Genomic DNA, 21,582 nt, shown 5'->3' on the forward strand with positions numbered 1-21,582 from the left:
ACTTCCATGGTGCCGATCATTTGACTGTTTAATTCGAAAGTTCCGGTCGACAAGCCACCAACACTCCTACAACGCTCAGGGGTATGTGTTCAAGAGTTCTTTCAAAGTACCAACCGAAAATTGTGTCTCGTCTCATGGAATGGGTCATTTTGAACGAACTTGAATGTCTATCTGATATAGGCAGAGCTACCATCACGAAGACAATCCTGTCTGACCGAGACCAGATGTCAAAGAATGATCCATATTCCTGCTCATCTTGAGGAGTATCATCGAGGTATAGTAGCCTGCTTCGTAATCTAAATGTGACCCCGAGTCATTCATCCACCCGGCGCCCTAGGGTCCCGGTCTGGACAGATTGGGATGATATCTCCTGGAGGGTTCGGACCTCTTGAGGTACAGGACATATCATTGCCACTATGCCTGGGTATATATTGGACATTTACCCTGCTGGGCGAGTATTCCAGAACGAACACCACTGTGTACTTTCACTTCCATGGCGCTACCGCCTGATTATGAGCCTAGCATAGCCCCAGCCGCCTTCACGGCTGCTTGGCGTAAGAAGTTCAGGCCACAACCGCGGCAGTCTTCTTCCATTTACAGTCTTCCCGATGATGATTGTCCGTTTGAAAACGATGACCAACCGCAGCACTATCAAGCCAATAATGAGACAAGGAACGAGGTTGATTGTCAGCGTAGTGAAAGCGAGGACCCGGCCACGGGGTCTCCAAGCTTGGCTTTGCCCGACTTAGACGACCTGGAGCAACAGTCCCCCAAAGTGTCCATGGCCCTGGCAGGTACATTCATGAGAGAGTAAGTAGTTTCGATCCAGGTCTCACTTTGACTTTCACTCACGGTCAAGTAGAATAGACAGCCAAGTGCAGTGGGTCATTTCCCTAAACTACTTTCGAGATAGATGACTTGCAGGTTGTTCTGACTACAGGTGTCCAGGGCGATGGACAAGCAGATCAAGCAGCAGGACGTCTAGAACGATGACATGCAACAGCGGATGGAGGCCATTTTGGAACACTACCAGAAAATAGATTCTCTGGAAGAACAGGTTGCGGCGCTCCAAGCAAAGCTAGATATTTTGTGTGGTAACAAGGAAGAGGCTAATGCAGGACGCGGAACGGGTGGCCGCAGGCGCCAGGCACCGTGAACGTCACTTGATTTTGTCTAGATAATCGAATGATTTCAGCCAAACGAAATGCATATTTAACCATCCCGGATATCTAAGACTCCGTAATACTAGAGAATGCTGGCTGTCCGTGGCGCCAGTAATGGTGTGACCTTTGCCCCCCCTCCCCCCGCGGCGAGAGGTTCAAGTAGTCGTAGCTTCGTGCCATCATCTAAAAGAAGTAATCGCCATGCCATTGGCTGAAAAAAACTTCAGACTTGGTCTCTATTGGTGTTATGGACTGGTGGTCTCCACCATGGCGTCGTACTAGAGGCTTTTCACACTGTGCCGGAATGGCAATTAGGTTCATCTCGCTTCTGAAAACCATGCTCTTTCAGGAGGCGGGATCATTTTGCCATCTAGCAGGTGACTGGGAACGTTGATCGGCTAAAAGCCACGACATGCTAGATTGATCCTGGCTTGGCGATCGTGTAGAATTGTGATCGATGCCAATGTGCCCTAACCGCAACGTGTGTGCTCATCTCTTACTGCAGGTAGATAATCACGTTTATGGGAATCAGCTTTTGTGATCGAAACGATATTCGACAATACGGCGCCAGCAAATCAAATAGGCTGTGACGCTCTTCTGACAAGCTAAGTACACTCGGTTAGGCCTAGCATGTTGGCCTGGTCTCATATGAAAGGAAGGGTAAGACACGTTTTGTCAGGGCGGATTGCCACCGTACTTTGGCGCTCTCTGGCCTAGTCGTTTCGAGCCACTGATCACATTGGCCGCATCAAGCGCAGATATGAATAGGTGGTTCACCCGATCATACATCTTTCCTGTGACCTACGTCTCGTACCTCCCCTTGGGTATTGATCTGCGGGCCTAGTTTGCTCCTAAGGGGCCACGCACAGGAAGCTAGGCAGGGATATGGCCCTCGGATAGTGCCATTTCATCCGCTGCGTCCCAATTTGTACATCCCGCTCGGCTTTACATGGCGACCCGATGGTGCTATTCCGATCACAGCAAATCTGAGAGCTTATGTCCTCGAGACCGGCTCCGTTACCCGTATCAGTCTCTCGCGAGGAGGCCAACCGGGTGGAGTGCGCATGTTGAATAGGTCCAGAAAGCTAAAGCGTCACCAACGGAGTCACCAACGGCGCCTACAAGCAACACAATATTGGCTGAACACACCGAGCCTTTCTCTAAGGTTAGTCAGGATGTTGTGATCAACAACCCTTTACTTCCCTCGTCACAACACCGGAGATGTCCGAGAAGTTGGTTATACAGTACAGGCACTTTCTCATCTTAAAGTCGATTTCCGTTCCAGAAAGGAGAAATCTCTCAAGCAAGTACATGACCCTTGGTTGCCTGCAATATATATGCTATACATAGCAGCCACAACCTTGACGGATGAAGGAGTAGTCCATACCATGCTCCAACAAGCACAAATCTACGAACAACACGGAAGAACTAGTATAAATAAGGTACTTTGTCACCCCGTGACCGATGGCTAAGCTTGCCCTAGTTCCTCGAGCGCGCTTTTTCTTCGCCATTTGCGACTGCTTGCACACCGGATTTGAGGCACGTGACTAGATGAGAACATCGTCCGCCTACCATATCTTATTCGTAACCAATGGGGCTCTATGTTGTGCGCTTTTCCATAGCTATCGGTGCGCCTTGATCGACATTGCCCATGCAAAATCAAATACTTGAAGCAAAATTACCAGGGCAAAGCAAGCTTGAGGCAAATCCTTACACTAGCTAAAGGAATCCCTGTCTACATCCTACCCTGTTCCGTGATCAAGGACATCCTGGGCATCCTGGCCCCGGGACGTCTCGTTTGAATTACTCCTTTGGATATATTTGACTGTGCTCGGGTTAGCGCGGTCACCTGGGGGGACTTGACCGGAAGTGATTGGCAGGGTGGGATCAGAGCCACGACTTCATTGGTCGTCAGTTCCACAAATTAATATCATTGGATAGTGCGCTTTTGGTTTCGAGCACCTCAATAGCCAACGGTCTCTCGATTCTAAAGACAGGAAGTACACTCGACAAGGCTGTGCCCCTCCACGGACGAAGCTCCATATGAAAAATTTCCGCAATTTGTAAACTATTGCCAAGAAGGTGGTTTCTCGTTCAAGGAGTATGCACACTGTTTCTGAGTGCATGGCGCACGTTTCGCGCACGCGCTTGACGGGTAGATCCCGGCACATCATCCGGTTACTGAGGTCAGTCCGATTGGTTGTCCTGGCTTTTTGCTTTAATCGGCTGGGCGCTGGGCTATTCTTGTCAGCAAGAACACCAAGCTCGCATTTAATCACTCGCATCTCTTGCTGTCACATTCTCATCGAATGGAAGTCGCGTCGGCTTCTTTGGCCTTAAGCCAGCATTGGAGTAAAAATCCAGGAAACATGGAGCACCCTCGCCTTAGATGAGGTATCAAACCAGTCGAATAGACAGCAAGCCCCTGTCACAAGTGGGGATGCTAAGTGCAGGGCCAGTTAGGTAGGAAATGAGTCGAACCATTATTAGAGCGGAGACAATGAGTGGATGGCGATGAACGGTGTGCAAACTGCGCATGGAGACAAGACGGGACTGTCATAAAGGGGATTGATTGGTCCGTTGGAAACTGTTCAAGGCGGAGTACGGAGGTTAATAACCATCACGAGTGCAAAAACCCCAGAATCCAATATGATTGGGCAATCTGTATACCGCCTCCTTTTCCGCCCGCAGTGTTTATCCTGTTCGCCTTACCCTAATTAGGTTAGCCAGCATGGAGTGGAACAGGCTTACCGTTCCAGGTCGGAATACTGTGACATAATCCACAGGCGAATAAAACACCCCAAAACTCCATACTAAATGTGATAAATAACAACTTCATATCTCAAAAGCCGTGGGTCTTTCGGATAAAATATGAGGCTTGTATAACCTCGATAGCGTTTCTGACCTACTGGTGCATTGAGAGTTTACTTTTAGAAAACTCATGGCGATATATATATCCGTGTCTCAAGGTCAAAATGATACGGTATTTTATGGTAACGCGTCGAAATAATGCTCTCACTAGCTCAAAATCTAGGCATATTATTCTTTTTGCTTAGAAAAGTGTTAATTCAAAATTTAACAAAAATAAAGCGCTGGTGGTTGAGATATAGAGGAATAAAGATGTAGCATTGGATATAGTATTTTATAGTTTCACTTGCCTATAAATTACATTACTGAATCTCCGATTCAGTACGCTACTGTAGTGTAGTGTACAGTATACAAGACCGTATGACTATGTATTTTTCAGAAGCAGACAATCCTTTCTTTTGATTTTAACATAGTGCAATTCCTACTGTTCTGTGCTCACATGAATAACTTCTATTTTCCCATGCCACGCCCTCAAATTGACCTGGAGCCTTACAGGGAGGAGATTACTCTCTTATATTCTCAGAATGCACGTATTGCCAATATCCAGACCATCATACAAAGCCACGGCGTCAATATCTCACTCCGCACGCTCAAAACTCGCCTTTCTTCCTGGGGCCTACGGCGCCAGCTACCTAGCCAAAATGAAGCTTTGCACGCTCGCCTTCTCACACTAATTACCGAGGCAGGTTTATCGGCTAAAGAAACACTCGAAGTGCTACAGAAAGAGGGATTCCGGGTCTCTGAACCTACGCTTGAAAGGTTACGAAAACGGCTTGGAATTCAGCTTCGTACAAACTGCCCGCTTCAGCGGCAGCAGCAACGGCTCGAAATCGAGGTTCTCTTGACTGAGGAGCTTGGAATTGGCGATGTCGAAGGCTATAGGCGTCGGATTCTCTATCACCACCTTCGCCGGCATGGTTTTCTTTTCCCACAGCACCGAGTATTCGAAGTCTACCGCTCTCTTCGCCCTGACTCACTCCTCCGCCGATCATACGATCTCCAGCGCTCCCGCGGCGAGTATTGGTGCCCTGGGCCGAATTTCGTGTGGCATGTGGATGGTTATATGAAGCTAGCGCAGTTCGGGGTTGAGGTTTATGCTGCTATTGATGGGTACTCTCGGTATATTCTCTAGATATACGTGGGAATTAGTACTCGTACCGTAGTGAGCGTTCTCTCTCAGTTTCTTGACACCCTCGCCGAGCTCTCCTACCAACCGGAGATTATTCGGTCTGACCTCGGCTCGGAGACCTCCCTTATTGGGGATGCACAATGGGCGCTGCGGCAGGTGTTCGATCCAGAGGCTACCCATGGAGACTGTTTCTGGCTAGGGCGAAGCACAGATAACCAGAGAATAGAGGCTTAGTGGGCGCAGTTATCTAAGTCGTGTACTTTTCTCTATTACCAATATTTCCGGGAGCTCCGGGAACAAGGTAAGTCATCCTGCCCACTATCCGCTGCTGGTACTAATCCTCTATAGGTCTCTTCTCCGGCTCTATCCCTGAGCAGGTCGCCCTTCTTGCGGTTTATATGCCTACGCTCCGCCGGGTTATTGGTGAGTACGCTAAGACCTGGAATATTCATAATATCCGCAAGCAAAAGTCACGGCCGAACGCCGTTACTGGGAAGCCTTTTATGAATTATTTTAATGCGTCTAAGCCGGATTACCAGCGCGCAGTTGATCAGATGCTGCTTCGCGAGCTCCAGGAGGACGTCCGGGACTGGGATAAAGATGAATATTTACCCCCTGATGTCCTTGCTTGGTGCCACCAGCAGCTTCAGGAGATTGGAGCCGAGCTTTATGGGCCTGGAAATGGCTTCAATCCTGATAATTCTCCGTCTCGTGTTCCAGAGGAAGTTAGCCAACCTTACCGGGTCGAATATCTCGAACTCCGCCGCCGTGCTCTTCTTCATGACCAATTAGATAAACATCCAGTGCTCTGTCTTACTACGAAACCCCTCGGTGCATGGGATTGGGAGCCTGGAGAGGCACAGGAAGGCTAGTTTTCAGCACCTCTCTGTAGGATCTCGGCCCAAGATCTAAATTCAGGCTGATCAGCGTGTGCTACCGCGCTCTTGGGATTTTACGATAGCCAATTAGTATCCACGAGGTAGGGGATCGACGGAGGTAGTTCGGTATATAAACTTTCTTACGTATACATGTCTCAACGCCAAAAGACCAGGTTATCATAGTGCCACATAAAGTGTTAAACAGGGGAACTTCCGTCCTGACTAGTACTAAAGTGAGTAGTATTAAACATGCCTATTTGAATGTGGGTGAATTGAAGATTGTGAGGTCCGTTGGATGATCCTCCGGGGTCTGCCATAGCGTGTTACATACTATACTTCCGGAGCTATCCGGATTGCCATTAAAATCTAATGAAGGCGTGGAAGCTGAGTAAGCCTGTCTTTGGATCCCTTGTGGTAAGATATCTGCGCCTTAGTTCGTCATAAAATCTTCGCTAAGTACTAATTTTACAAGAGGAAATTCATTCAGTTTCAAGATAACTCGGCTCCTTCTTATATTTAAATTATTTTTGTACCTGATATTCTTCCTCAGAAACCCTCCCACTTGTGTTTCTATGGCTAACTACCGGAATACCCTGGCCCATCGTACCGGGGAAGATGTTTTTGCTTATGGTCCTATCTCTACTGCCCAGATCACCTCCCCTACGTATAGTACGAGCTCTTCTATACAGAATTTATCCTCTTCGGCCAGGGCGACGCTATACCAGAGAAGCCTCATTACCCCAGAACCACGCTTCCAGGCCTTATCAGGGACGACAAATAAGATACGGCAGCGCCAGATCCAGCAGCAGTCGATTCAGCGCCAATTTATTGGTAGGAGAAGCTCTAGAGGTAGCCGCCTCAGTCGAGGGCGGCCTCAAGTTCCTACAGCACCAGCAACGGTCTCATTAATCGTCCACTGCTATCTATATTAGTACTTGGGGTCGGGAAAGCCAGATAGGCTTGAAAAGCTAAGTATAGAGAGATCCCGCGGCCAAGAGAGAGATATACTAATTTTCCTCGTTATGAGTAGCTACAGTTACCCCAATCCTTACACCGGGTACTATTAATAGCTTCGTCGACTTCATCGAAAATGAGCTCCTAGTGGAGCTCGATCCTGAGGATTACATGCGTGAGCAAGGAGATACATTTCGATTTGCAACTGCAGTTAAGAATAAAAAGGAGCCATGGTTCCTAGGCATACGGGAAGATCATAAACAGCTCCTCACAGACTTCTGTACGAAATTTACCAAAATCAAGGATAGTTATGAGGTCTTCCTGATTATCAAGAGAAAAAGACTTGAACCAGTGACGATAAAGCTTGAAGCTGAAGCTCCTGTGGCAGCAGGAGCTCCAGCGCCATCTCCTCCGCCCTCAGAGGTATCTATCTCATCATCTCTCCCATCGCTAGGAGCAATTATCAGGTCATTATCACCGCGGAGAGCTGTGGAGTTTACTCCGCCGCCGGCGCAGCCAGCGGCGCTGCCGCAGCGGCGAAAGCGAGCTCGTGTGCCGCCAGGGATCTCTCCACCACGTACCCGGCGGAGATACCAGCTGCGAGAGTCGGATATGGAGAGAATGACTGCGTCAGGACCTGTTTCGGAGACCTGGAGGGCAAACAGCGGGTAATTAGCATATAACATAGATGAGGGAGTGGAAGGACTGGAGAGGATGTGTCATTTCATGTTATTTTTTTCGATTTTGAGACTCAATCAACTTCAATTTGCATGTCTTGACTAGTCAGGAAGAGAAGAGAGTTGCTTTTTAGCGAAAACACGTTATTTGGAAGAACTCAGCTTGTTTTAGTGCTTCTTGGGTAGAGAAGGGCAGGAAGACGAGTTGGCAGATCAACAGGACGTTAAGTCTGTCTGTAGGTGCTGGATAAACTAAAGCCTAATTAGGCATAATTGACGCTCCCTGGTATTACGCTAGTTGTAATAAGGCTAGACTGGTACCAGCATAACTATCCACACCACAGCTAAGTGGGCAAAACGGGAATTCTGCCGGACAAAAACCACCATTGGTCATTTTTGCACTCGTGATGGCTATTAACCTCCGTACACCGCCAAGACCTTAGCGCCGATCATTCATTGAGCGGGCCAGATTAAATTGAGGGGCAACGCAAAATGCACCTTGTACGGTACAGTATCTAACTCCAAAAATTACACGATGCAACGAGAATTCAGGTCTCTGCAACTCATGCGGAAAGAGCCTGGATCCTGGAGAATTTACCACGTGACTGGAGCCTCATGGAATTCCTCTTTCTGCTCGCTATCGCGCCTCAGAATCAACACTCTCTTGCACTTGTGGACGTTCGACAAAATTGCCGAGGTCACGCCTCCTTACTTTGCCACCGCACAGGCTTCTGATAACCTATTAAAAAATATCTCTCATAGTAGCATGGGTAGCATGTGACATGACATCCTCGTGCAGCCTTCTGGTCTTTCCAAGCCAATCCATCATTCTCTCGCATATATCTACCCGCTCCTTACATCTGTCGGAGTGCTACCTCCGTATAGAGGACACAATTGCACCTCGTCTCAACCATTCTACCAAGATTTTCACCTTTCTGGCCGATCTTGACATAAGCTCAAAATCACCCACTATCTATCGCCACCCAAGAAAATAAACCGCCACAATCGGGAGTAAGAAATATTGCATTCCGGGATATTGTCTTCGGAAGTGCCCACAATTTGAGCAGCAGTCATTTTTGTATTCATACATTACCCTGACTGACATTCACGAGGATGTTGGCCATACTTTTGTGCATTACCTATATTCAGGATTTTACGAGACGATAAAATCGCCGGTCGAGGACGGCACATCCAATGTGGCAAGGGAGTATAAGAGAAGAGTCCTGGTTTACCAGGCATCCAGGACATACGAGCTTCCTACTCTTGAAGCCTTTGCCAGGAATTACATGGAACGGCTTGGTGAAGAAATGTCTATGCCTGATATACTGCGGATTACAAGGGAGGTCTTTTCAAAACTTCCCGACGACGAATCCTGGCTTCCAAAGTATATCGAAAGAAACCTTCGGCAGTCATTGGGGTCTAACAAGTCAGACTTCGATCTGGACGAACTTTATAATGCGCTCCGTCAGGATCATTTTTTCGATAATACTGTGACAAAAATGATGCTCGAGATACTCCTTCGTTCCCAGGAAATCACCTCACAGGACGGGAAGAAGCACTGCGAGCAGATACACAGCCATGAGAACGGACAGGTAAGTACATTGATATACGAACCTCTGAACGAAATAGCTAATGGGCGACAGTGCGCAGAAGAGTCGCCCGACCGAAATTCCGCTTCTGTGGAGGCTGTTGCCGATGAGGCTGTTGCTACTGATGAGCCGGTTGCTGCCGATGAGCCTGTTGCTGCCGATGAGCCTCCTGCTGTTATTGACGAGCCTGTTGCTACTGATGAGCCTGTTGCTGCCGATGAGCCTCCTGCTGTTATTGACGAGCCTGTTGCTACTGATGAGCCTGTTGCTGCCGATGAGCCCGTTGCTACTGATGAGCCTGCTGCTACTGATGAGCCTGTTGCTACTGATGAGCCCGTTGCTGCCGATGAGCCTCCTGCTGTTATTGACGAGCCTGTTGCTACTGATGAGCCTGTTGCTGCCGATGAGCCTCCTGCTGTTATTGACGAGCCTGTTGCTACTGATGAGCCTGTTGCTGCCGATGAGCCCGTTGCTACTGATGAGCCTGCTCCTACTGATGAGCCTGCTGCTACTGATGAGCCTGCTGCTACTGATGAGCCTGTTGCTACTGATGAGCCCGTTGCTGCCGATGAGCCTCCTGCTGTTATTGACGAGCCTGTTGCTACTGATGAGCCTGTTGCTGCCGATGAGCCTCCTGCTGTTATTGACGAGCCTGTTGCTACTGATGAGCCTGCTCCTACTGATGAGCCTGCTGCTACTGATGAGCCTGTTGCTACTGATGAGCCCGTTGCTGCCGATGAGCCTCCTGCTGTTATTGACGAGCCTGCTGCCAATGAGGATTTGCCGGATAAATTCCTCCCGACTAAAGTCTCGCTTGTGGATGTGGCTCTATACAAGAACTGGAAAAGCATGTCCTCTAAGAAGAGGGCAAAACGAACGCGAATTCTTGTAGCAAAGGGTCTTCCAATCCCAGAGGAAGACGGCCTAGTTTCCATCTTCGTGGTGTGAAGTGTCCTACTTTTAATATTGATCTAGTATTCTCTATATTCGCTGTATTCTGCCATAATTGACAGCTCTTGTGTCCATATGAATGGTCATGTAGCAACCCAAAGTTTAGCAAAGCTTGGCGCATTGCAGCTGTTCGGTGCTCTGAACTGGTGTTGCGTGGGATAGCAGGAGCCTATTCAAGTGTGATCTAGATCAGCAGGGCCTTCAGCGCACACAAGTTCAGGACGCAGAAAAGACCAAACCTTGATGTGTTTGGCCCGGGAAAGATCACCGCGGTAGAGTTCCCACATCACTCTTTTAGTTCCACTGCTGCAATTGGAGGCACTATGTTTAGTCATCCCCTTGGAAGCCAATCATCGACCCGACGAAGAGGAGCCTCCCCTATAGATAAGCTCGTGGATTAAATAGCTAGATATTCAATGGCTCTGTGCAAACTAGACAAACGGAGATTATGCAAGTATGTGTTGTCCAAACCCGGGCGGGGTAAAAACACAAAACTTTGGCTGATATAAATGCGTTGAGTGACTCAATCAGAATCTCATTCTTCTTCCTATCATATTACCACCGAGGAAGCAAAGGCAACGATGGGTTGTACGGAGTATTTGGATCACAAATATACCTCGCCCAGAGTCAACCAATGTTGAGAAGATCGGGCCATCCATCACGAAGGTGGAGCATCTGTCTTCTTATAATTGGATCGAATCGCCTAGCCCCACTATTGCTGTACCCGGTTGCCCGCCTCTTTGGTCTCCACCCAAAACCCGCAAGAAAGTGCCCAAAGACTCTGGGCTCATTTACATTGCTCAAAACGCGTTTCGCCATCCTGAAAGTCCGCTTGAGCCACTTTTTCGCTCGTTGTATATTGAAAATCCTTCATACAACATACACCAAGTTGATTTGATAACTGATCGAAACAACGTCCGCAAGCTTCTGTCGTTCATCAATCCAAATCTCACTAAAAAATGGACGGGAGCCTTTTACCATTGACATTGAGATCACAGGCAATACAGCAATTTTTTGTCGGGCAGAAACGGAAACACATACATTCATTGGGCCACATGATTTCAGAGGTTACGGTCACGAGTTTGAGAAAGCTTTCACTACAATCCAAGTATCCGGTAGCACTGGACATCATCGGATTATCTCCTACAACTTTGGTGGTTTGAAATTCATAGTACGCTATGAAACCGACGCATATGTTGATGACGTTTCAAAACCTCAATCTCACAGTGTGGATTCGAAAAATGAGAGTTTCCTGAACATGATGGAAAATCTGTCTCTTTCGCGAACCGAAAATCACTCTCGCGTTCCCACCGAATCCAAATTAGTGATTCAGGAAGAAGGCAAACCAGTATCAATCAAATCAACTCTTGAGATCAAAACACGTGTCTCCCATAAGCCTATCAACATCCAAGAAGTTCTTCCTCAGCTATGGGTATCGCAAACACCCAATCTTGTCCGTGCCTACCACAATGGGGGCATGTTTGGACCGCCAGAAGTCAAAGACGTCACTTATGAGATTGCTGAGTGGGAAGAAAATCATGCTAATGACCTTTGGGGATTGGTTGCATTGGTCAAGGAAATCATTAGAGTGGTGAGAGAAAATGAGGGGAATGCCGTCCTTAAATATGACGGTCGAAGTGATAGCCTTGCGGTCTGGACGAGAGAAGGGAGCAGGATGTTACCAGATGATCTTTATTTCAAACTCGGTGCTGAAACTGTACCGACTCAAGCGATTGAATCAAATTCTCGGAAAACAACACTCAAAATTGGGGATACTTTCTACAATGTTGACATCTCAGTGATACCATACTTATCATCATTTGTCAGGTTTCAACGACTTGTCCAGCCGCAAAATACGAAATTCGTCCATGGCAATATTGCCTTATTTGATATTGCTCTCAAGGGCCTGGAATCAGGCTATCGACAATGTTTCCGCTCTTTGCGAGGTGATATTCCTCAGTATCACACTCTCTGTGAAACATATGACTTTCTCGGGGTCGACGTACTTGCCGGGCAGTCCATTGATGATATTTTTGCCGATTTGAGGGCCTGCAAAACTGATTATGCACTCGAATATAAGCGTTATCGAGCTGTAAGGGGCGATAAATCTCGAGCACGAGACGCCGCATTTCGACTTTTATTCCTGATAATACGCAGCGAATTCAGTGATGAAAAGAAAGATCCTGCCAAGGTTTACAACGCTGTGTTATTCGTTGTCTCACATCCAGCAACCTTCAAACAGGGCACGAGAGCTGCGGTGCGATCGGTCTTTGATGAGCGTTTTGTTGTGTCCACGAAACAACGAAGCCAATTGGATCGTTGGAAAAAGGGAGCTACTATCCACTCCTCAGGCGACGAGAACACAACCGAGGATGAATCTTCTGAGCCATATCTTTCTGATGAGTCCTAAGCAAGGACGATTCGGGCGAATGATTTCTTTTGACTAGGGTTCTAGGTATCTGTGTGTGTGGTCGAGGCGCGTCTACTACCCACTTTTCACACTCATGCTCCATCTACTACCCTGCCTTGCCGCATGACCTAATATTTCCACGGGTGAAGCACAAATTGTATTTTCGTCATTTTCCTTATAGTTGATTGATCCTAAATTTATCATCAGGCTCACCTATTTGACTGTCTCCATGAAAGTATTTAAACTACAGTAGTTTTAAGACTACGGTCATACGACTCTGTCTGTTGGATTAAAAACCACGATACCTATTTTTAGTGACCACGGAAAGTACGCTTAGTCAACCTCCTGAGCCAATCACATTGAGGCAGAATCAGGGCAGCGACTTGTTACAGTAACATGTGATTAGTTTGTTCTGGTCCTTAGTGAGGCCAGGAAGAATCTGCCTATACGTTTTAGCGGGAGCTAGAATTATGCTCAGTCCATGTGGAGTTGTCCTTCATAGAGTGATGCTCAGTCCTTGCTCTCTCTCGACATTCATAATGTCGAAGTCATTGACCGGGGAAAGCTTACCCCTTCGACCCCAATACATGTTGGTAACATTACCGATTTGACAATCGAACGAGAAAAGAGGCTTGATAATTTCTCTTGTCTACGATTATCCCAAAGAGGATGGAAGTTGTTCTTTAATCACAGCGGTCTCATGTATGCACTAATATAGACAGGATAATGTCTGGCGAGTGGGGCCTTCCTACTTGGGCTGCCGCCGCTTTTATGAGGCTCAGGCACAATGGAGTAAAAGTCAGCATGGGCTCAGGTTTGTTAACGGTTCACTCAAGTGTCGACAATACCTTTAGGCTTCTCCAGTGCGTGCACTCATCCAAACTGCCAACCTTAATCTGGATAGTGGGGTTGGAGATTACTTCACCGTGGTCATGACTCATCATTCTTCAAACTCCTTACGATTTAGTAAATAAGTGAAACTCTTGGGGCCCTGGAAGGGCAAGACATTAGAAATACACGTGAATAAGGTATTTGAATATATTATGGTTAGATTTATATCGCTCGACGCTCAGATAGTAAAATCAGAGCAGGGCTCATTATAAATGCGAGAAACAGAAACTTCTACTAAACCGGCGTCGAAACAGCAGGATTTGTGGCGCTGACTTATCTCACAAAGAGCCGGGGGAAGGCCAACGGGGAGTTACAGGACTTCTCCAGTCCCAAGTTACATTGAACTACCACACTTCATGAGTACAGGTCTCTTGCAGGAGATTGCGTCCAACGCGCATTCAGCTTATGTCCCAGGAGGAAGATGCAGATCGTATCTGCAGGAAGACTCAGCTGAGGGCGATCTGGTAGTGAAGCCCCCTCGAGCCCATTGTGTTTCAACATGTTAAACAGCCTTGAGGAGTTATGCCTTGCAATCCCTAAGAATCAGTCTTGTTCTGGATCGGATCCTGTGATTCTTCTCTTGACATCTGCTCTTTTCTTACCTAGTAAACAGGGGGACATGCTCACGGCAGTCTGGTCGGAACAGACAGGTCGAGGCACAATACAGGATGGCAATCACCAGGAAAGAATAGGGATAACCAAACACCCACGGGAGGGCAGTGTTCAGTCTTTCTCGCACTAGGGATAGAAAAGACAAAGACCTGGCTAAGAAGATCGCTTCATCGCACAGAATCCTATCTCTCTATACTAGTATGCGAAACACGTAGGCAATGCGAAGGTAAAACGAAAATTATTGATGGAAAAGAGTGACTGGAAAAGAGACGGCGGACTGCTTCCTTTCTTCGAAGAAAATGAGTGTAGATGAATGAGTGTCTGTCTCCTTGTCTTCCTCTTCAATGAAGCCTCCTGAAGCGCTTCTCTTGGTAGCCGACGTTGTAAAACATTCCCTTCTTCGTTCACAGAACAAAACCAAATCCGATGATATCGATCATCGTCCTTCGTGAGAAATCACTAATCAGACTAAACCAAAGAACTACTAACACCTACTAAACCCAGCCAATCAACACTCTACTCCAGACCCGTAAGCAGTTCCCCCACTACACTAGTTGACTGACCCTTGTCCATTATACACCCCTTTACAAAAATGCCCCAGTTTCGATGATCTAGAGAGTGAGCATGTGGTACACTGTGAAAGAACTAATGTTTGGAAATTATCTTGCACATGGGATGTGAAAACGCCTTGTAGATAGGGAAGTTTGGTTTCAGTATACACTTATCGCCTAAGTAACTTCAGTCCAAACCGTCTAGCCACCAGAGAAAATCTCACACTTCGTGGGACAAAGTAATACAGGAACCAAGCCAGTGAAGCAGAGCCTCCGCTCCAGAGCCAAATGGGCTTCTTCTTCTTGTGAATCATGTTCACCACTTTGCGAGCATACTTGTCCCTCTCCATGGCTCCATTCTGCGATAAATTTACTCTCTGGAGCCAAAACTTTTCCACGTGTATATATCTCGAGTTCTCGGGGAGAGATGGATTATTCTCGCGGACTATTATTCAGTTAGTTGCTATACAATGAGTCTTGCATTTGTTGCCTTACCCATGTTACTTTTAACACCGCCGGTAATAATAGTCACAACATCCACCCTGGATTAAATGTCAGTATTAAACTAGTGCACGATAATAATGGTTTAACTCACCCTAGAGGTTTGAGCTCCATGTGGAGAGAGTCACCGTAGGCGTGAAGTGCAGCTTTGCTGGCATTGTACGCTGAAGAATATGCCACAGGTACAATTGGAGCAATACTACCGATATTGACAATACATCCTTTGGTGTTGATTAAAAGGTTGGAGCATGCCTGGACCATCCTCATTACCCCGAACACGTTGACATCGAACATGGATACCACCGCGCCATTGACATCCAGATCTAAAGCCGGTCGATGGGTTCCGCAGCCAGCGTTATTAATCAGAATATCAAGCCTGTCGTCTGTGATGGACGAGATCTCCTTCACCGCTGCTGTTATAGAGTCGGTTGATGTCACATCCAGTTCGATAGCTATCATACCCGGTTTCAGATGTTCGCTGATGGTAGATGGTCGACGAACGGCGCAGAAAACAAAATAGCCTGCTTTATGAAGTTCGACCGAGAGTGAGCCACCAATGCCTCCAATCCCGGCGCCTGTCACAAGAGCGGTCTTTTGCCCAGCTTGTGGCCTGTCTACGCTGCGATCGGCCATTTTTTGAGCCCGTTAGGGAGGTGTGTTCAACCTTTGTCTGCGCTCAAACAGGTACGTGGACGTGTTCAGTAGCAGTAAATTCCACAATGAATGCTTTAATCCCTTATGATCGGCAGATGTTGTGAGTGTAGCTTGCGGGTTGTTTGTATCGCTGTGCACTATATATAGAGATTATGATTAGTGGGCCTCCGAAGTTGGGAAGACATTTTTTATGTACCTTGACTCTTTTCCTCATGTCGACGACACAGTCAGCAGTGAGTGCAATTAACTGGAGAATACTTGACGGTATTTATACACCGAAGAGAAGCTCGGGAATACCCCTCGTGCGGGAAGGGATGTGCTAAATGCCAATGTGAGCCAAAAGAAAACGAGCAGATAGTCTGCCGAGGTAACTTTGACTCCAATAGCAGGTGAAGGATACGCATCACGCGGGAATGGGGTTTTGATTTACAGTCGGTGTCACAAATATCGATGTGAATCAAAAGAGTGAGATTCCTAGCTGCCGAGGTAACCTTGGCTGCGATAGCACTATCGGATCTGGCGTATAGATCTGCCGATCCTTGCATTTTTAGGCGGAGGGCGCGATAGTGATTGTGCGGGTACATGCACCCGCTAGCCTCTCTTCCGTAATGAAAAGCTTAACACACGAAACATAACGCTGGTGAGCGTTGACTACCATCCGGCGATACTATAGACGTTTAAAACGGTTTACTGGGATAGAGGCTGTCAAGAAGAGAGAGTGGTGATATTACCACCATTCCCCTCTAGGACTTGCTTATTCAGCGTCCTCCCGACTTTCCTATGTTTTTGTATGGTATCGAACCCAGGGGTGGTATTTTACCAGTAGAGTCAGGCCGATTCAGCGGTCACCTACTTCCCTATATGTTTTATATGGTAAATTGGGTCAATTCGGAATACCGTGTCGTAACATGCCAATACTAGCCTCAGGCTTGAGACCCTCTCAACAGCTCAACAGCGATCTCCTTCATAGTTCTGCAATCAATCATGGCGAGGTCTAAATGTCGATTGGTTCCCTCAGTACTACGGCGTACGGATATCCCACGATTCAACATATTGTAAACTGGGTCAACTCGGAAGTACTGCGTCGTAACACGCATATAATGCCCCTGGGGATCTATTCAACCGATATTCAGCTTCAATTCAATCCACAAGCTCAATCTCATTGTCCGTACGATCCGATTGGACCGATGAGTACTAGCCCTTATGGAAATCCCCCCATTTGACAGAAGCCCATGCAGAATTAAACGCCACAAACAGCGGCCGTTTCAAGGGCTAGTCCTGCCCTGAGTGGCTCCATTTTGGAGGCTGAGTCTCCTGCTCATTATAACAGGTCAAACGCTTTTGTGTATTCTCGAACTAGAGATCGAGTTCATCACTGTGCCTCGCACCGCCACCAACTTCGTATAACTCCCAAGTATGAGTCCTGAGTCCGTCGATAAAGTTTGGCTCAACGAGCCGAGGTAATCTCAGCTGGCAACCCTGTTAAATGCATCGTATGACCCCTCCACTGCTTTCGATTATTCATTTTTCATTCTTGTGTTGGCACATGAATATCAATTACGAAATATACCTCTTTGATATATAATTTGTATCCCAAAATGACTAGATCCCTTAAAGTTACAGCTGTCACGTGGCTGCTACTTTCTCTGGGCCACACGGTACGTCCTCTGAAACACTTCATTGAGTCTTACATTAGCTTTATTCAATGGGCACTTACAGAGTGATATAACACTAACAACGGTTGAACGATAGATCTCCACAGAATGGCAGTCCAACCCTGAGTTTAAATTCCTCCCCAGGATTGCGTACGCCTGCTCCAAGGCAGGATGGTATCAGGGAAGTGGGCTCTGTGTTATGCATGCTCCATCTGAAAAATAAGCGGCCCCATTGCACACATATCTGTTGCCTCAGATAAAGTTGGCGAGGGACGGTTGACTGGAAGTGGAAGATCCCGGAAAACGGGATTTGGTTGACCAAGAGGGCTAGCGGCGCTAAAATCGCAAAGAATTGCACACTCCTGTTCATCAAAGAGGACATTGTCAATCCGTACATCTGCATGGGCTGGAATCCCTCCTCATTGGGCGGGGACTGAACCAACCACTGAATCCACCTCTGCAGCGGTTAATTCCCCCCCCCCCCCCCCGGGGCGCTTCAATGTGATTGGTTATGGAGGCTGACTCAACAAACTGGAGCAATCTCAAGAATTAAATTTGATCGTCTGTCTTTCGTGGTTTTAGATCTTCTTCCCCATCCACTGGAACGTCCAGCTCCACTGCCGTCGTCATTGGGACTAGCGGGCAAAGAAGTTTCTAAGAGGCTCGCCCTTTACAGTATTACCTTCCAATCTCATCGCGTAGACGATCTTAGGCCCATTCCAGACTGGAGGTTTTAAGAGCCCCCTTAGGGACGTTTACAATGAGGTCGAGGCTAGAACTGGGAATGTGCTTGTTGTGCAGTATTCTGCATTGGGGCAGCAAGTCTGGGTACCTGGGGCCACCATAGATTTAGGACGAGCGTTTTCTGGCCTGTATGGTCCGCGGGCCGGAATGGACACATATCGAGTGCCTTTAGGCCAGTCATGTAATAGATCTGTGGAACCGTGTCCAGGCGGGCTTCAAGTCTAGAGATGTGGGTCCGTGGTTGGGAAGCTGTGGTGGGAAGGCTTTGTGTCAGAGCTAGCTAAAAGCGTACGAACTAGTAAACATGGTGGCGAATGAGGACTACCGGAATCATCAGAAAATATGTGATTGATTGAGAAAGGAAAACCCATGAGAGAATGTAGAAAAGGGGCAGGTTGAGCTGTCCCCTGGCGGTGTAACAGAGTATTCAAGTTACCATACTGGAACCCAATCATTACCCGCATATAACATGCAAACACAATAGAAAAGGTGGGACGCATTTGGGCCAATCCTATGTCACTGTAATGAATACCCCACTTTTTCTCGACACCCTTTGATCAACGGTGAGCGGCCGCTGTGGATCGCCGGGTAAAGTTGTTTCAAGACACTTTGGCCGACCTCCAGATAAGAACGGTCTTTGAAAAATGTCTCCAGAGTTGGGACTGGGTAGTCGATTTGTTGGAGTTGTTGCCAAAGTTCTTCTCGCAGTGAAGGCGACACGTTCGAAATAGCTCAGCGCTTTTCATCTTCGTTTCAAGAAATTCACAATCGCGAGGAGAGATTTTAGGTGCGCGAGATTGAAGCAATTTCATCGTTGCTCCATCCATCAGAGGCAGGAGCTCTGGACGGTCCCCCACGATTTTCAGAAAGGTCTTCAAAATCAAGTTCCAATAACATAGGATTGGCTGCAACGTAAAGCATCAGCGAAAGCTTCGGCATTTCCAGACAGTGACGTACCTCATCGCAATGCATGGTTAGCAACTTGTGTAAAAGACCAATACGCATTCCTCCCCATAGACCAGGAATGACCAGCAGGGAATCCAATTTCTGGGGAAATTGTGGATGCTTTAAGAATGCGCGAAGGTATTTTCCCTTTTTACTGCCAGGCGTTGTCTCCAGCATGGCCCACCAATCTTTCGCAGCCCACTCATCTATTGGTCCGTCTAGATAGCCTTCATAGTAACGAATCCGCTCATATATCAATCCATCAGGCGGCCGACGATCGTTAGGGAATCGCTCGTTCAGTGACCGAAAAAATCGCTTCACAGTATCAGGATTGGTGTCATGGTCGTCTGGACGACAGAATGATCAGCAAAAACACTTCCACGTCTTTGTGCAGTTGGGTGGGAAGAAATTGAAATGGCTTACCGTCCTCTTCCACTACATAGACATCGGCGATCCACCATTGGTTGTGAATACTGAGCTTGCCCAAAGCGGCCCGGATGAGACTTTCATGGTCCTGGGCACGGAGCTGATAATCTGGATCAACATCAAGCCAGAAATTGATACCGTCGCGTGAACGCAGACGAACGCGAGTATTCCAGTTAGCCTTGGGTAAGATGACAGGAAGATGGTTATTTTGCATTAATCGCCAACAGCCTTGAATTTTCATGCACCGTTTTATCCGGCTGGTATTCTGACCATTGTCCATGTGCCTGCGAAAACTCTGTTCAAAAGAAAAAATGTGCTAAGTGGACTCTCGCGGATAGTTGGAAGCGTCGCTGACGGTGAGTAACGACATCCAGCTCCATTTCATCGATTTCAGACTGCTGATACATCGGCATAGTGGGCGTTTCAAGTTTCCTAGCCAGCCAGTGCTCGAGCCTTGCTGTGTAGATTATGATGAATGCAACGTCTGAGATTCTACAAGAGAGCCTTCCTGGACACTTTATATTACCAAATTGGTGCCTCCCGAAAAATATTGAGGCTACTCAAAGTGAGACTCTTTGTTGAGAGAATTTCTAGTCGTCAGTTTTGAAATTGGTCGCATCAGACATTGGAGGAGCTTAATGGAAAGCTTAAATTTTATACCGAGCTACTCGTGAACCATCGATCGGCCTAGTTCCGTAAATCCAACCGGTATCTCGGGATCCATTACTAGATTACCGTGGTAGGGGCGTCTATACTCGGTAATCTTAGTACCGGATCCCGAGATCACTTCTAATTCGTGCAGCCTGAGTATCGCGTCGTGCCCCACGAGTTCTATTTTCGCAGTTGGATATTCGCTACCGCTATGTGTGATTTTTAAAGGCGAAGTTGCTATCGCTGGTTGGTTTGATAACCTACCATAAGATTGGCGATTTGAGGTCTCTAATACCGGCTGGACAACCGATGAGATTGGCCTACGCTGGCTACAAAAGCTATTTATCCTATTAACGAATTCGCGCGTACCCGGCCGCTTTCGATTATTGATTCTTGACGGCTATAGTAGCCACCTTACGCCCTAATTCGACCGAGTTTGCGTAGAAAACGATATTATACCTCTTTGTATGCCTGCGCATTCATCACATCTACTAAAACGCGCGTACGGTCGCTTCGTAAGCGATCTTGCGCGTAGAGGATATAACTATATCGATAAGGGCGATTTTTTAGAGAGCTACTGACACGCGCGGCTAGAGGCCTTACAAAAGCTAGCTATTATTCAGAATAGCTTCGTAGCTAGTGGCCTAGTGCTAGTCGATGCAGAAAGAGTGCTTTCGAAGCTTAATATCTCTCTACGAACGCCTACACCACTAGGTAGCCGGCTAAGTAGCAGATCTAGCCAATTCACACCAAAAACGCCTAGAACCGTCGTTTAGCTACAAAAGCAAGCTTTAATGCTTAAGGATCTACTACACCGGCGGTCAACTAGCCCTCCGAGCCTAATCAAAACCATGCTAGATCAGATTATTAAGGGCACTGCACTATCGCTTCACAACACAGCGTTAGCGCAGGATAATGCGAATTTACGCATGGCAAATGAGAGGATCATCAAGAAGCGCAATCGGTCAACTAAGCAGATACTCTGCGAAGAGGGTTTGACCGTCGAAGAGGGCCTACAGTTAGCACCGCGTAACATCAGTGGCATGGGGGCAATCGGCAAGGCAGCAACTAACGTCGTCGGTCTGGCTAGCGCTAGGAGTGATAGATTGAACATTGTAGCATTTAGCAATACAATCCGTATCCTTCGCGGCACCAACGTTTGATACGTTAGCCTGGAAAAGGATTAAGAAGAATGACGAGGGATCGAAACAGCTCTTCGCGCACTAAGACTCCGCTACATGTTGCTTCTGAGAGAGGGGACGAGGCTGTCGTCAAGCTGCTTCTTCAGACCGGCTCCAGCAAGGACGCAAAAGATAAGGTAGGCATGACAGGA

General features: G+C 47.4%; 6 protein-coding genes across 6 annotated transcripts; 4 read left to right on the plus strand and 2 right to left on the minus strand.

The window, feature by feature from the left end:
* Positions 1-493: 493 nt before the first annotated feature.
* N7458_005969 (uncharacterized protein) lies at positions 494-985 on the plus strand (the record flags this gene model as incomplete). Its single annotated transcript, XM_056909351.1, has 2 exons — positions 494-810; positions 949-985. 2 exons carry the CDS (start codon positions 494-496, stop codon positions 983-985), a joined length of 354 nt encoding a protein of 117 aa, XP_056765055.1.
* Positions 986-4,491: 3,506 nt separating this feature from the next.
* N7458_005970 (uncharacterized protein) lies at positions 4,492-6,032 on the plus strand (the record flags this gene model as incomplete). The annotated part of the gene is made up of 3 exons (XM_056909352.1): positions 4,492-5,150; positions 5,181-5,347; positions 5,509-6,032. The coding sequence occupies 3 exons, from the start codon at positions 4,492-4,494 to the stop codon at positions 6,030-6,032; spliced, it is 1,350 nt and encodes a 449-aa protein (XP_056765056.1).
* Positions 6,033-8,955: 2,923 nt separating this feature from the next.
* N7458_005971 (uncharacterized protein) lies at positions 8,956-10,206 on the plus strand (the record flags this gene model as incomplete). The annotated part of the gene is made up of 2 exons (XM_056909353.1): positions 8,956-9,261; positions 9,313-10,206. The coding sequence occupies 2 exons, from the start codon at positions 8,956-8,958 to the stop codon at positions 10,204-10,206; spliced, it is 1,200 nt and encodes a 399-aa protein (XP_056765057.1).
* A 630-nt stretch (positions 10,207-10,836) lies between these two features.
* N7458_005972 (uncharacterized protein) lies at positions 10,837-12,619 on the plus strand (the record flags this gene model as incomplete). The annotated part of the gene is made up of 2 exons (XM_056909354.1): positions 10,837-11,141; positions 11,275-12,619. Coding segments are annotated over 2 exons (1,650 nt in total), but the record flags the coding sequence as incomplete, so codon positions are not given.
* Positions 12,620-14,897: 2,278 nt separating this feature from the next.
* On the minus strand, positions 14,898-15,807 carry N7458_005973 (short chain dehydrogenase; the record flags this gene model as incomplete). Its single annotated transcript, XM_056909355.1, has 3 exons — positions 14,898-15,118; positions 15,169-15,215; positions 15,269-15,807. Coding segments are annotated over 3 exons (807 nt in total), but the record flags the coding sequence as incomplete, so codon positions are not given.
* A 3,203-nt stretch (positions 15,808-19,010) lies between these two features.
* On the minus strand, positions 19,011-19,878 carry N7458_005974 (uncharacterized protein; the record flags this gene model as incomplete). Its single annotated transcript, XM_056909356.1, has 2 exons — positions 19,011-19,519; positions 19,596-19,878. 2 exons carry the CDS (start codon positions 19,876-19,878, stop codon positions 19,011-19,013), a joined length of 792 nt encoding a protein of 263 aa, XP_056765060.1.
* Between the last annotated feature and the right edge of the window lie 1,704 nt (positions 19,879-21,582).

The sequence above is a fragment of the Penicillium daleae genome, assembly GCF_028827525.1.
Source record: "Penicillium daleae strain IBT 16125 chromosome Unknown utg000006l_segment0_segment0, whole genome shotgun sequence".
Classification (NCBI taxonomy): Eukaryota; Fungi; Ascomycota; class Eurotiomycetes; order Eurotiales; family Aspergillaceae; genus Penicillium; species Penicillium daleae.